The sequence below is a fragment of the Echinops telfairi genome, unplaced genomic scaffold (genome assembly GCF_000313985.2).
Source record: "Echinops telfairi isolate 266 unplaced genomic scaffold, ASM31398v2 ScPeMD7_25;HRSCAF=90, whole genome shotgun sequence".
Taxonomy (NCBI): domain Eukaryota; kingdom Metazoa; phylum Chordata; class Mammalia; order Afrosoricida; family Tenrecidae; genus Echinops; species Echinops telfairi.
The window spans coordinates 32,043,162-32,059,619 of NW_022103922.1; the positions used below are offsets into that span (position 1 = coordinate 32,043,162).

At 38.1% G+C, this 16,458-nt stretch overlaps 1 protein-coding gene across 2 annotated transcripts in view; it reads right to left on the reverse strand.

The window, feature by feature from the left end:
- KIF24 (kinesin family member 24) overlaps window positions 1-16,458 on the reverse strand; it is a 59,295-nt gene that overhangs the window by 30,515 nt on the left and 12,322 nt on the right. For both annotated transcript variants that reach the window (XM_004712374.2, XM_045289243.1), the window contains exons 2-5: window positions 13,515-14,192; window positions 10,113-10,302; window positions 3,008-3,105; window positions 709-924 (exon numbers count right to left, since the gene is read on the reverse strand). In XM_004712374.2, the coding sequence (XP_004712431.2) occupies window positions 709-924; window positions 3,008-3,105; window positions 10,113-10,302; window positions 13,515-14,137 (1,127 nt within the window). In that variant the 5' untranslated portion in view covers window positions 14,138-14,192. The remainder of the gene's footprint in view (window positions 1-708; window positions 925-3,007; window positions 3,106-10,112; window positions 10,303-13,514; window positions 14,193-16,458) is intronic.

Consider the following 16,458-nt stretch of genomic DNA (forward strand, 5'->3'; position numbering starts at 1 on the left):
TTCCACCTTCCTTCCCTAGGCCCCTCCCCTCCCCATTCTCTTAATTAGCCAGTGATCCTTTCACAATCATGTTCTCTTTTTCTCTGTTTAAGTCATCTGTTTCAAGTTAAACAAAACTTGGTGCCAGAAAAATTAAATAGAGATTGAAAAGCAGAGTTACTGGATACACTTCTATATTACCATATCATGTTGTAAAGGTAATACTTTAAGTTTTATAAAGGGCTACAGTCTAATGTGAAGAAAACAGATGAGCTTTTCTTCATAACTGATTTCAGAAAACCATTATTAAGTTTACATGAAGATTATTGAGAAGAAAAAGAAGAGAAAGTGGGTAACAGTATTCAGAGATTTTTCCAGTGTAATAAGTAGATCAAAAGATTATGCAGGGATTTAACTACATGTTGATTTCCTGACTTCTTGAAATTATGCCCCCCTTTTAACAGACCAAAATAAAAGAAGTTTTTCAATAGATGCAGAAAATTAATCACTTAAAAATACTAATAGAAGGCTAATTTACCTTTTTCTCTAGCTAAATTAGGTAACTGTTTTTATAAGATGCATCTGATGCCAAAGCCTCTAATTTCACAACAGGGCCTTAATGTCCTAAGGCCTCTCATTAAATGCCATGACTCAGTGGTTTGTGAGTGGTTTGTGAGGCTCCAGCCTACAACAGGAAACAGATTTATGGTCTGCCATTCTATCCAGTACCTTTTTCTTAGATTTAGGAGGTCATAGAGCTGTCCACAGTAGATTTCATAAAAACTGATCCACACAAACAGGTGCCTTCGTGGCTGGGACACTTCCAGTTGCCTGAAGATATCTCTGGCTGCCAGAGCATACAGTCCTGGGTTCCGATGAGTTCCTATCATGGTGTAGGTCTTTCCAGCACCTGTCTGTCCATATGCAAAGCAAGTGGCATTGCCTCTGGGGGAAGAATCATTTGAATCACGTGTGCATATTTAGAGAAGTGCTAATCTACACATAGATTTTTAATGGTAAAAATCAGGTAGAAAGACACAATCTGTGGACAGAAGTTATAATCATACAATCCTGTAAAGAGAAGGTTTCATGTTATAAACACATACAAAGAGGAAAAGCATTCTCAAAGCAATACATGGCATTTTCGCACAGAAATTTTTTACAGACTGGTGAGTCCATAAGAGAACTCTTGGAGAAAAAAAATGAGAGAAAGAACTCTGGGGGACAAAACCAAAAAACCAAGGACTCTTGAGAAGCCACTTAGCCAACAAGCATTTATCAAATTTCTTCCCCATGGTAGGTGCTTTAGCGGTTTCTAGAGAAAATTTTGTGATAAGTGAAAGATAAGGTTTGCGAAAGAATATAGAATTAAATAAATACAACAAATAAGAGGAAATCATAGTAACAGGATGGTAGCTACTACTCATGAATATTAGGGAAGTTTGGACAAAGGAAAAATCAATGTAAACAAAGTTTTAGAGGAAGGACTCACAAAAGAGTAAGGCATTAGGCTGGGTCCTGTGGGTAGAAGCTGACAAGGCAGAAAGTCTCCACTGTAGTAGCAATAGCAAAAGCAATGGCCACTGTGGGAGAGCTGGGAAGGCACATCACATCTGGGTGGCAGAACCCTGGGTTCTGGTCTCAGTCCTGCCATTAACTAACTACATGGCTTTACTAGCTACAAACTACTCATCACTTTGCTTCTCTCAGGCCCTCAGTAAATTCATGGATCTGAGATTACTTGATTTCTAAGATCCCTCCAGCCTTAATGTCTTATGATTCTAAATGAGAATCACTATTTGTGTGTGCTGCACATGTGTGTCCACATGCCCTATATGAGTTGAAAAAATGCAGAGTGAAAAATGGGGAGTTGGAAGATTCCCCTGCTGGCCACAGTATGTTTTAAATTGACTTAAAACAACCCTACACTAACCCTGCCTTGTTAACAAAGAAAACCCATCTATAAACGGGATTATAATCTCAGTTATAGGAGTTAGGATTTAGGAAGAAACAATGCAATCCATAATCACCTTCATTCAAAATAGTCCCAAACTGGGCCTAACCCAGATGTCCATAAACAGGAGAAAGAATAAATAACGTGGGCACAGTCATACAGATGCCCTAGTGATGCAGTACTGGATTAAATGCTTGGCTGCTAACCAAACATGGGTGATTTCAACCCACCAGGCACTCCATAGGAGAAATATGTGGCAGTCAATGTCTGTAAAGATTCACAGCATTTAAAATTTTTATGATAATAATCATCTATTCCAGCTCTAAACTCAAAAATCAAACTCACTGCCACTGAGTCAATATTGACTCATACTGACACTGTAGGACAAGGTAGAACTGCCCCGTGAGTTTCTGTTTACAGGAGTAGAAAGCCCGTCTTTCTCCTGAGAAGTGGGTGGTGGTTTCAAACTGCCATCCTTGCGGATCACAGACCAAGGCATAACTACCAGGGCTTACATTCTGCCTAGAGTTAATGTTTGTTGATGATGTTGTTGTTGTAGGATAAATAAGTGATTATCAAGTACTAGCTTTTCATAAATATATTTTGAAATTAATATTCATACTTAGCAAACATTAAATGGAACAGAAATAGATAAGAGAGCTCTTAGATACAAGGGGACTTCAAAAAGTCCATGGAAAATGGGACAAAAAGATAGTGGAATTTTTCCCACAAAGTTTTTGAAGCTTCTCATATTTAAAATGTAGGCATATATGGGCAGAATATGCCAAACAACCTGACTCTGATGAAATTATATAGTTGACAGCTTATGTTTTTTTCCACTAAACAAGAGACCCAACATCATTAGTGTTAGAGGAAATTTTGCTGCAAATTCCTGAATGCTTGGTTAATCCTAGAAATAGAGACATTTCACTTTTCAGAAGAATCTAATTTAAATTCATTAGATCAAAACACAAGGCCATGTTTAATTCAAAATACTTTAAAAATTAAGTGATAGTTATGATTTATGGAAAAGAGACAACAAAAAGCAAGAGAAGCAAATAATTACTGTCGTACCCATTGAAAATATGCTGAATGAGTGGGTGAGTAGTCTTCATGTATACATCTCGATTGGTGCACGCCTCACCAAAGACTTCATCAAAATAAAAAACATGCTGAAAAATAAATTTGATTTTTATAGAAAGAGACATCTTCTGGATTTTCTTCACCACTTTCCTAGTTAATACATGATAAAGGTAAGAATACATTTTTAACGAATGGTAACCAACTAAGACAAACAGCAATAAATAAGCCAACCATCACTGCTGAATGTCAAGGTGTTAATTCAGGAGCACTGGTGGTTAAGTGCTTGGATGCTAGCCAAAAGATTGGTGGTTCAAACCCACTAGCTGCTCTGAAGGAGAAAGATGTGGCTTTCTGCTCTCAAAAAGATTCACAGCTTTGGAAACCCACGAACGCGCTTCTGCTGTCTCATAGGGTCACTATGGCTTAGGATTTGCCCCAGTTTTAGTTCTGGTATTCAAGATCTCTGTGGACCTATTTTTTACAATGTAAAAACTAAGTGTACACAATTTTTCTTCCCTCTTAAGTAAACTGATGAGAACCTCCTCAGGTCCAGAAGAGAAGGACCACATTTGAAGGGCTTTTCTTCATAGGCCTAGGAGCCTTGGTAACGCAGTGGTTACTAGTTGGGCTGCTAACTGCAAGGTCAACAGTTCGAAACCACCAGTCACTCCAAGAGAGAAACACAGGGCTTTCTACTCTCATAAAGAGTTAGTCTCGGACACTCACAGGGCAGTTCTACTCTGTCCTTATAGGCTCCCTATGAGTCAGCATCCACTTGGTAGCAATGAAGTTGATTTTGGTTTTTATCTTCAAAGCTTACAGAGAGATATCAATTCCATATATTATATAGCTTAACTTTTCATTCTTTTTAAAAAAAATCATTTTATTGGGGGCTCATATAACTCTTCTCACAATCCATACATACATCAATTGTGTAAAGCACATTTGTACATTCGTTCCCCCATCATTCTCAAAACATTTGCTCTCCACTTAAGCCCCTGGCACCAGCTCATTTTCCCCCCTCAACTTCCCGCTCCCTCATGAACCCTTGATAATTTATAAATTATTTTGTCATATCTTACACTGTCTGACGTCTCCCTTCACCCACTTTTCTGTTGTCCGTCCCCCAGGGAGGAGGTTATATGTAAATCCCTGTACTTGGTTCTCCCTTTCCACCCCACCCTCCCTCCACAACTTTTAATTCTATAAGCATTTTATTGCTGGTAGCATGAGACTGCAAGAGGGAATTCAAAGGGGCACAGAGAATCAGACATTTCTACCATTACTCCACCCTTCACCTGGAGGTGTTAATCTAATCTAAGTAAGACTACAAAACCCAGAACCTTAAGAGATAAAGTCCATGTGGAGTTCAAAGGAGAAATATATCCCCTTTGGTTGAGAAAGACATTAAAAAGAGACTGTACTGAGTCACGAGTACTGAGAATGGACCATGAGTGGAGAGGAATTTGAGAGCAACAGATGGAGAGAAGAACTCCAGGCAGGGGAAAGACATGAACAAAGAACCAAAGCAAGAAAGCACAAGGAATATTTAGGAACCAGTGGGAATTTAATGTGGTTGCAATGTAGGATCTTGGTGGGTAGAAAAGAGTCCTGGTGGCACTGTGGATTAGGTACTAGGCTGCTAAGAGCAAGGTCGGCAGTTCAAACCCATCAGCCACTCCTCAGGATAAATATGAGTTTGTCTGCCCCAAAAAGGATTTACGGTCTCAATAGCCCTACATAAGGCTACTATGGGTCCAAATTGACTCAATGGCTGTGGTAAGGATAGGATAATGAGTTGGGACTGTGTTGTAGGGATCCTGAAACACGCTGTACTTAAAGGAGGGGGCAAGCATTCATATTTAACTCAATAAACATTGGAGGCACTGCTAAGGTTTTGCAAAGGAAAGGGATGGTTAGAGTCATCTCAATAGATGGGAACAGGGCCACTGGTAATCCACTGATGAAATTAGAAAGGTCAAAATGAGGTGATGACAATGGAATTAGAGAGTGGATACTTGAGAAATTTGGCCATTGATTGGATGTGGTAGAGAAGTGTTCAAGATGATTCCCAAATGAAAAACCATGGTAACCTGGAAAACGGCAGAAAGGTCTAGAAGGCATTAATTTAGGAGCCATTAATTACAAAAGAGCTTCAAATAGGTGGCGGAAAATTGCATTATCTTTTCACTTCATTTTTCTACGAACTCTTTTAAGGCCTTGTATTAGGTTAGGAAAATAAAGTAGAAGCTTTGTAAGTTGGCAGTACACTGAATAAGAAATCCCAATCAAGCTGCTTGTGGCATGGCGATGAGTGCCTAGACAATGAGAGAGGAGGCCCCGTCCTCAGCCACTGTGGAGACATGCTCTGAATATCCACTTGGGGGAAATTTATGTAGGCAGACCGAAAAGACCAGACTTGGGCCAATTTCCTGTGGGTTCCTCTCCCAGGTTTGATTTCTGTGTCCCATTACAGTATATTGGAATGGAAATCTGCGAGGTCATCTGAAAAGAAATTGGTGTCAGGAAGCTGAATTCATCAGTCAGGGAAAAAAATCTCCAAAAGTTAGGAGATAGGAAATAACAAATCTGTTCAGGATGATAAAAAAACTGATCACTTCTGGTACTTTGAAAAATGTGTTATTATTTTTAAGAAGAGTAAAATGCGAATAACTGCGGAAGCTGGGTGATGTATTCATGGGGTTAACTATACTTTTGATTAAATTTGAAAGTATCAATAACAAGAGTTAAGTATATTTATAAAGTGCTAAATATGTGTATAAAATCTGGCCTTACTGAACATGATTTATATCTAACTCATAACTAGTCTCTACGCAGGGCAAATTCACTCAGTACTCAAACAGCAGTACAGGTTTTATAGGATATCATCAAAAGCAAAAAATAATAGTTATTATTTATATCTATGATACTTCTCAGGAAAAGCTTTAAAAACTGAGCTCAAGTATATGTGGGAATCGGTTCGATCGCTTTGTCTCATTTCCTATCACTTCACTGAGTATCTGTCAGTTCACCTCCTCCTACAAGTGTGTATAAGTCGCTCCAGCTCTGAGTAAATGCCTTAGAAAGCACTTATTGATAAAGGGAAGTAGTATCGTTCCTTCTAAAAGAATAGAGATACTGGTTTTTCTAATACTTTTATAAATATCCTTCATGAAAGGAATGTGAACATGTAAGATTATCACTATAATTAACATTTGTATGTAATTCAAAGCCCTTTATATCACACACACTATCATTTAATTGAACATTATTAAAAGGGTTATTTTAACACCTATTTTGAACTTCATTTTAGCCTTGATATGACCCAAGTTTCATAGCTTATTTTTTAAGCAGGGTTTTTGTTTGTTTTCCAGATTATAAAAGTAATATGCATTTGGAGACTACATTTAGAAAGATATACCTGGAAGAGGTAATACTCGTGTTTCCAAGGAGGAAACAGGGGTGGGGAGACTTTTATTTATTTATTTATAACATATTTTTTTTAGGGGCTCATACAACTGTTATCGCAATCCATACACACATCAATTGTGTAAACCGCATTTGTACATCATTCTCAAACATTTTCTCTCCACTTAAACCCCCGACATTAGGTCCTCATTTTTCCCCTCCCTCCCCGCTCCCCCCTCCCTCATGAGCCCTTGATAGTTTATAAATTGGTATTTTGTCATATCTTGCCCTGTCCGACGTCTCCCTTCACCCACTTTTCGGTAGTCTGTCCCCCAGGGAGGAGGTCACTTATGGGGAGACTTTTAACTACATATGCTTTTATATCTTTTGATTCTAAAATATGTGAATCTCCCCTACTCAAGGAGCCTTGCTGGCACAGTAAGGAGCCCTGGTGGCATCATGGTTATGAGTTGAGCTGCTAGCTGCAGGGTCAGCAGTTCGAAACCAACAGCCATCCTGAGGAAGAAAAACAGGGCTTTCTATCCCTATAAAGAGTCACAGTCTCGGCATTCCACATGGGCAGTTCTGCCCTGTCCTATAGGGTTGCTATGAGTGGGAATTGACGTGGTTTTGTTGTTTGGTGGCACAACTGCCAAGGGAGAAAGAGGTGACAGTCTGCTTCTGTGAAGAGTCCTTGTCTTCATACAATTCACAATCAAGTGTTAAAAAGATAATCATGTCCAAAGCCTTGGGAACCATAGAGGGCTGTTCTGCTCTGTCCTAGAGGGTCACTACTAGTCAAAACTGACTTGATGACAGTGAGCTTACCTATTCCAAAGTTTAAAAAATTTAAAATACAATAAAATGATTTAAAAATTTTAAAATACAATTAACATAGCATAGTGTAGAAAATTTTTAAGTATTAAAATTAGAAGAAAAAAGTAAATTATTTGTCAATTCTTCTATCCAGAGATAGCCACTGTTAATTTGTGTCACTGAATTATACACATAAAAACAATGAAGTGAAAACAAACAAAAACATTGAAATTGCTGATGTCTTCATTATGTATTAAAATAAAAAATTCAATTATATATAGGATAAGATACTGTGTGGATAAGAATATATTTACAGAGTAACAAAGGTAGATTTGAAAGGACAAGAAATCTTATTTAAACATACAAATGATTATTTTAAATCCCTGAATAAATTTAAAATAGAATCCAAAGAGGCTAGGATGAATATTTTCTAGCACCCTACTTATTTATGACCCTACTTTTTCTCCAAGGAAGGAAAAAAGGGCAGGTGGGGGAGCCCTCCTAACACTTTTATATTATAGCATTGACAGGTACAGACTTTGACCTATGAGCACAAAGGTCCAAAGTTCACACAGCAGAAAAAGAGCTATGAAAAGTATGGGTATTCAATAAGCATTGACCAATAGTAGTGACAAAGAAGTAAAGTTATTGTGTTTGGAGATAATAGAAAAATAAAAAAGATAAGAGGATGCCTCCTCCAGGGAACCACGGTGACAGAAGCATCATTAAAGAAGCTGCAGGTAGATGGTGATTGGACAGGGTACGACTGTGGCGTTAAGTAACCATGGAACTAGATAGCTTTTCAACTAATTGGTCTTTCAGACACCTTTAAAATAAATACTTGCCACTGAGACTTAATAGATTGTGCACTGATAAGCAATCAATAGGCTGTTAAAGTGATTGGGCTAGTTGTACACTGGCCCAATAATTTAGTGTCCATAGGAAGATTCAGTGGATTCGTTTGAAACCTAATTTTGGTAATCAAAGAAAAAGAAGAACACTGCAAATTTGAAAAGGAGACAGCAGTAACAATTTGACTTGGGTGTTACACGATTTATGTCTTCAGGATAAGACCTAAGTGACTAAAGTGAATTAGTATCACACACTGCTTCTCCTCACCAGTCATTGAGTTTTCTGAGAAGAGAGACAATATAACAGTGAGGCTAAGTAAAAAAGTACTGCCATAAAGCCTTTATAACACAAAAATATTAAAATGTGAAGCTGCTGTTTATCGACATGTCTTTCAAATAGGTCTACATACTTCTGAAGGTGGACATCAAAACAGCGGTTTTGGTGACCTCAAGGGACCCAAATGGTGCCTCTTTGAAATGTTCTTTGAGTTTGGGGAACAGAAAAGTTTGAAAGGGCAAGACCAAGGATGTAGGGTTGATGGGGCAAGGTTTCCCAAAGAAATTCTCAAAGGACAGCACTTGTTCCCCTCAGAGAATAAGGTACATTGTCATGGTGGTGGTGGTGGTGGTGGGGTTCTTCAGCACAATTTTCCTGGCTATTTTCTCACCAATGCAGTTTTAACTCTTTTTCTTTTCAATTTCTTTATATAAATCCATGTGATCATCCTGAGTCTTTGAGAAAATCTGTCAAGATGACCCCTTTGGAGTCTCTAAGGCAGTCACTGGCTTCTCTATCTTGAATCTCGATGTCTTCCTGATCTCTCCTAAAATGCTCGATTCATCTAAAAATGGTTCTTTTATGTGGGCAGCAGTCCCGTAAACTTGCTACAAACCTTCAATGATTTGGGAAGATGTCCATTTGAATCCTGTCAAAAATTTGGTATTCCCCAACCTTAAAATCTTATTATTCCCCTCTGTTTTGAAGGCACCCTGAAGTTCTCTAACTTGTCTGCAGCCATCAACAGATCAGAGAGACATCCTTAAGCATATTTTGTTTAGAATAAATCTGAACTGGGACCTTTACTTACTCTGGTATATGAATGTTTATGGAGGCAGATTCCCAAATCTTATCCCATTTAAGATTGCTCACAATTGCTTCACAATTTTAGAAATACCTAAATTATGTTTTCCATCTATGAGACTTGTTATTCCATCCATCCATCCATCCATCCATCCATCTATCTATATTATTGGTAGTCACAGTACACCTATGAACCTGGAATAAATTCCTTCTCCCATTACTAAAACCTTTCTTCTTGGATTTTTTATGATCACTCTGGCAGGGAGTGAACATTTTTTACATGTCTGAGCTACTGGTGTTTTACTTAAACCCTTGTATATAACATGTGAAATCATATCCCTGCCTGTTCAGAAGAACCTACTTAGAGCCTAAGCCCACCAAATTAAGGCTAACTCCCAAACAGTTGAGAATCAGAATAAACAATCAATATGGGGCCTTACTGCACACTCTACACTCATACTCAGCAAGATGAGACAATTTCAATGAGAACCAAGCCTGGCATATGACCCTCTCTGGCATGTGCTCAGTGACTGGTCCTACCCACCACGAACTAATTCTTTTTGCCCCCTCATTCCCTCTGTTCTATTGTCATCCTTACACCCCACACTTCCGAGTATGTATTATTACATATTGGGTGGTTGGGATTTTTTCCAATTTTTAAATTAAATTAAAAATTTTTACATTACATATTGTTAAATGATTTTGTAATGCCATTGCATAAGAGTGGAGGAATTACATCTTTGAATCACTCATTGTTCCATATTTTTCAATAACTTAAGGCATAGAGTATCAACGATTTAACATAATGTCTCAATAAAAGTAAATGCCAACAACCAAATTAGAAACTGGACTTTAGAATTTGGAAACTAATCAAACAAAAAGAATAAAGATCGACATGCTTGATAATAATTGTTCCAAGCACAGAAAGGAAGCATCATACCTGCAGAATATATTGTGTGAGATCAACGGCTTCTTTCTTCTCATGCACAAGTAGAGTCTCTTTGTCTTCCACAGTAATAATATTAATTTCTCCACGACGTACCTCCCTCATGCCCAGAGGTCGCTTTCGAACACAAACTCTGATTTTTTCCATTTCAGTCCAAGGATTCTCTTTCTCTGAGGTATTCTGTCTAATATATATTTATAAATAGTTTTTAATATTTAATGATAGCATAAGGCTACTAAAGGAGTCAAAGTACCAGTATATTTTGTCATTTGTTAGGCATAATATATACTTTAAAGTTGCATATGAAAGTATTGGCATTGACAAAGTGCTTTTATTAGCTGGATCCTCCTGATCACTTCCCCTTCTAGCCCCACCCATCCACTTGCCCTGTAAAAAAATAGGAAAAACCACCAAAAAAACTAGAAACTGCTTTAGCTCCAAGATCAGGTGTTTGGCTTCCAGACGTGCTCTTTTAAAGTGGATGCTCTTTTCTTACATCCCTAAATTACAGGATCCCTGGTGGTGCAGTGGTTAAGTGCTTGGCTGGTAACCGAAACGTCAGTGGTTCAAACTCACTAGCTATTCTGCAACACACAGGTAGTCTGCTTTCATACAAGATTATAGCTTTGGAAACCCTCTGGGGCAGTTCTAACAGTCTGGTTAATCCTCACAATAGAACATGATGTTGTTTAGATATAGCTTTATCTCTATGTCTGCTTATATATACACATATAAACTGACCACTTAGTTATGTGGGAACTTCTCTAAAGCTAGGTAACAAGAAAACAGCCTTCGTTAAAGCAAGTGTTTTATCATGATCAATGCTTTTGGTCTATGTACTCAGAACGCCTTGGCAAGACAAATGATTCCCTTCCTTTACACTTTAGAATTTGATTGATAGTCTCTAAGAAGCCTTTTATAATAGCTTTTTCACAGGATACTACATTGTATAATTGTTTCATATCAATCCCAATTTTCTGAGCCTTCCAACTGGCTGGAAAATTATTTTCTGAAAGGATTTAAACTGATCAAAACTAGCAAATAAAATTTCTAATATAATGTATAACTCAAGAGCCTAGGCTGTTAAAAGCATGTTTTACTTTTAAACCAATATAAAGCAGACTTTTAAAAAATGCATCATTTTGAGGCATGATACATTCCTGATAACCATTAATACAGAATCAGATTCACCATTTAATTTTTCACATAAAAAAATTTAATGAACCATATTACCTAGAGGTTTAGTGTCAAAATCCTACAAACCTAATCACATAAAGCTAATCAAAGAGGAGAGAGAGAATGTTGCCGACAAATTGATTCCTACACAGACTCCTCTCTAGGATAGTACAACTGCTCCACAGGCTTTCCAAGGCTGTACTTTTCACAGAAACTAGCAGCCAGCTCTTTCTCCCACCCAGCAGTGGTGGATTCAAAGCACCAATCTTTTGGTTCACAGTGAAGAGCTTAAACACTGTGCCATCAAGGTTCATGAACAGTTTAGCCCTTTGTAAAACTTGCCTAGGGTGAGGCACCTGGACAAAAAGGCTTGGAATTTTCAAGTTTAAGAGCTTACCGTAAGTAAGTCAGGGCAACCAGTTCTCGAAATGCCTTAGCCTTTCATTCATTGTAAAGCCAGCAACCCATTTTGAATTTTTAGGATATTTACTGCCAAGTGTAAACCTGATTTGAGGTAGAAGTGCTCTTTGGATAGGATGACTCCCTGATCGTGACCCTTAAGTTGATAAGTGGCTCTCTGGAGTTGTGACAGCCTGACTCCTACTTGAGGCTTGGATGAGGAGACAACATTGAAGATGATGGGGGGAGATGTCCTTTCTTTCCTCCACTTCTCTAATATAATGCAGGACGAGGAGAGTGAAATGATAGCTTTCAGTTGAACAGCTGTGCTGAGACAGTCAGGCATAAACCTCTGTAAGAGCACTTATATCATCATATAGTAATCATTGGTTTATGTCTCTCTTCCCCCTTACCCTGGCTCCTAAGAATTTAAAAGCCTCTAGATATATTATCTTTATACTCCTAGTGTCTATAGTAGTGCCTGGTGGAGGTGATACTTAGTATTTCAAGCAAGTGAGATAGCAATATTTAGCTAAAATAGTCACTCCCTCCTTGATATTAAATAATGAAAAGTGGTATACTTACTATATCTATAAATAATTCCAATTCTGTATTTGTGTTGTTCAAGAAGAGACTGATAGTCAAAACCTTGACCACTCTCTCCCCACTGACCTAACCAGCAGGATAGGAACAATCATGGTTTTGATATTCATGGAGCACCCTTGACTTCTCAGAGTTAAAAAGGAAAAAAGAGCGATATGCTCTGTGCTCAGCTCCCTACCCACCCTGCCGAGTTTTCAGCAACACTGTAAAATTTACTCATATATTTTCCATTACTAAAGATGAGCATTTTTCTCTTTTAAAATTAGGTCTTCTATTTTTTGGAGTGAAAGTCCTAGCTATGAGATCCTCTGAAACCTTAGCCAATATAAGACTATATTAACTGTAAGCCAGTTTAACTCTTTTACCTTCCTGGGTACAACAATGTAACTACTTTGCCTTAAGGTATGAATAATAGCCTTAAAAATAAGAAAAAGGAAAATGTATTTTTGTTTTTCCCATAACGTGTATCTATTACTTTGAGTAACAAAACATGCTACATATTATCTTGAAAACAATGCATTTTCTAGTATTCCATTAAGCATTAGGGATTACTCACTATTCCAGCTCTTAGGGACCTTATATCAAATTCTGGCTTGCAACTCTATAGGTGAAAAGCACTTGTTTTATCACTCAGACTCTCAAGCTCTGAACTCTACCATAAGTGTTTTACTTTTTGCAATCACCCGAAACATCTGTTCTTCAAGAGCTGAAATTGTAGAAAGCACTCAAAATCAGATCTTGTTTCACTATGTGCGGGAGAACTAGCTGCCTGAAGACCTACTTAATTCAACTGCATGCTCTTTGTTTTCACTAAGCTTTAAGTCTCCTGGTTGGTTTAAGTGAATCTGATAGCCAAAAAAATCCTGTGGATTATACACATTTTTTCCCAATGCAGAAAGCAAGTTAATTATCTTACCTTCCTGGGTACAGCAGATGGGTCATACTACACTACAATACTAGGAATAAATCAGTCTGCCTAGCCTTAGCAGCTACTTAATATACATGAATAATATCTTCCTTCCTTCTGGATGGTCCTAATTCCTCGTGAATTTCCCCTATCAAGGTATTTCTGTTCTATAGCAGAAGCAGTTCATGGTCATTTCTCTGTTGCACTCATTTACAGTAAATATGTAGTAGTGGCTTTGCTCTGCTCATGAAAGAGAGGCTAGCCCCTGCCTGTCAAGGAAAATAAGTAAATAAATAGAAACAAATTATTACCTGCTACAAGAATGAGGGATTCCATAGTTATACCCTGAAACATGGGAGACTCTCTGGATAATGGGAACATCGCCGTCCCCCCGTCCTGGAGGAAAATGACTTGATGCAAAGAGTGGAGTCTTCATTTCCACTTGCATACATGAAGCAGTGGCCATGGCACTGGGACTTCTTGGTTTTGTCTGGTACCGGGAATCCACTGGCAGCATGTGCTCCAGCAACTTTAGGCAGCTGAACTTCTGTTCCTTTGTTGAGAGATCTGATAAAGTGCATATTTCAAACCCACAGTTGCTAGCAGTTCTGTCTTTGGTGGCAACAGGAGAATCAAAATGCAGTTGCCTGCGAGGGCCAGACCTGGATTTCCGAGGCTTGATGTCCAGGCTGCTTGCCTGTGGAGGATGCTCAGAGCTACTGATTGCTTTATCTTCTTCCTGCATAATCTTGATAATTTTGATAAGTTGAAAGAGACGTTTGCGATCATTCATGTCATGGACTCCCAATGTAGAGTAGTCCTTCATTGTAACCTTGGCTAATTCGTCTATTTTCTGAAGGCCTAGCGCAGTAAAATGAGGATAATACTGTGCAAGTTCGGCTTCACAAAGACATTCGTACAACCAGGATGCCATTTTCGTGAGCAGATTCTTTCAATGCTGAAGAGAAAAAGTCATTCACTTGAAATACCTGTAATAAATGATTCTTTTTTAAAAATGAAAACCACATGTAAACATGCATAAAGATCTGTCGTATCATACCAAGTGTTCAGTAAATATTCTTCTGAACTGATTGATTAAACAGCAATCGTGCATAAGCAAAAATACTTTGTATAGCATATGAATTTATTTTTTAAAAGGGTTTAATTTGTTGATATGCTTACTAAAAAGACTTTCCATTTTATACGAACACAGGCACACACATACACCTAGGATACAAATCACTTACTTATTTCTAAGGCGTTCCTTTCCACCTTGTAACATTTACTTAACACATGCCACACACTAATGAAACCTTCTTCCCAACAACTGATTGTGGCAGGACTAATTTTAGATGTTCAACTTAATGTCAAGGCATGTCGCACAACTGTGGCCCATGATTAATGAACAAAGGCTACGAACTCTTTCAGAATGGAAAGCAGAATTAAAGAGCAGACCGTGGAGAATCATAAGCTAATACACCTCAGAGGAAGTAACATTTGTAAGAGCTGACTACTAACAAACATTTTTTTTTTGGATAAAGAGGTAAAGACATCATAAATTCTAGTTTCAGAATCCTAAAGGTGGTGTAAATGTCTACTTTTCCAGAATATAGATTAAATTTTTTATCAAGGTAGGAAATTAATACTATGATCCAGATTTTAAATGGTTATAAATAGAAATGCTTTAAACTTCTGACACCAAGATATTTAATTAAATACTGACAATTGATGTGGAATAATGACCACTGATATGGTAATAACATATAATCCTGGTCTGTCATTGATGCCAAGTCCCTGAAGATTTCTTGAATCACTAGTACCCTACCAAGCTCAAGTTCATGAGGATATTCAACAGTAAGTTAAACCACAATATACATTTTTAAAATTGTTTCGTGATTCAAAGTTTTAAAAATCAATGTTATTTCTTGGTAAAATGTTCCTGTTTTTCATTTTAATCTATATTTTCTCTTTATTCTATGAAAAACAGAGAAAGTATTCATGGCAGTATAAAAGAGATGATTAAAGTACTTCTTTTACTTAATTCTGGAGTAAATATTACTTAGGCTGAAGAAAGGTTAAAGGCCAAGTAACACCCTAAACTCATCCTGCATGTTTACATTTCTAGGGTGTTTAACGTCACAAATTCTTTGCAGGTTTGTCCATTAACAGGTGGAGTCTATTTCTTCTCTTGACTCTAGTCTGGCCTTACACTTCATTTTGGCCAAAGGAATGTGGTGGAAGTGACACTCTGAGACTCCTGTGTCCAGGCCTTGGGAGCCTATGCAGCACAACTCTTCTCAGGCCTGTAAAGAAGCTCAGCCAACAATCATTACCATAGGCAGACATGTGAGAGAAGCCATCAGGGACGAATACACCTCACGTGGAGCAATCACAGGAGAGGCCCAATGAGACCTGGAGACATGCAGCCCAAATATCTGACTCACAGAAGTACAAGCAAATAAAATGGATGCTGTTTTAAGTCACTAAATGTTGACATAGTTCACGCTACAGCAGTGGATAACCATCACAAAACGTCTTTTTAAATGGTAGTACCTTCTTCTGAAATGTTTCCAACTCTCTGCCCACTAAGAGGGGTTTCCCATCCTTTCAAAGAGCTCAAGAACTTGCCCTTCCCACAAGACTCCCAAGTCTCTCAGCTTCTTCTCCTGTCATTCAACCACCAGAACAACTATGTAGCAGCCAAACCAAGACACCAACTGCTTCCATTCGGTTTCTTCTATTTGGAACCCTTGTCCATTCTGGAACCACATACATCTATGTATATGGAGGGGATACGTGGTCTGTCTTCTGTGCCTAGGTAATAACAGTAGCTAGCATTTACTGAGCACTTATTACATAGCAGGTGCTGTCCTAAGTATTATTTGCTAACCTCCAAGACCCAAAGAGGTAGGGATGTGTGACTTAAGCAAGTTACTTATTTACTATTTCTGAAACCCATTTCTCTCAACTGTAAAATAGGGATGTAATAGTTCCCAAAGTTCACAAGGGTATTAAGGCAGCAGATGGACACTGGGCCTCCACTCAAGCACTCACTCATTGCAAGAACACACCATTCTTTTAAATTGGCATTCCAGGATGCACACCTTCCCAAATCGATTGCTGAAGAAAAATGTGAACATAGCAAAGGTGGTGAAGAAAGCTGATGGTGCCCAGCTACCATAAGATATAGTGTCCGGGGTCTTAAAGGCTTGAAGACATACAAGCAGCCATCTAGCTGAGAAGCATCAAAGCCCA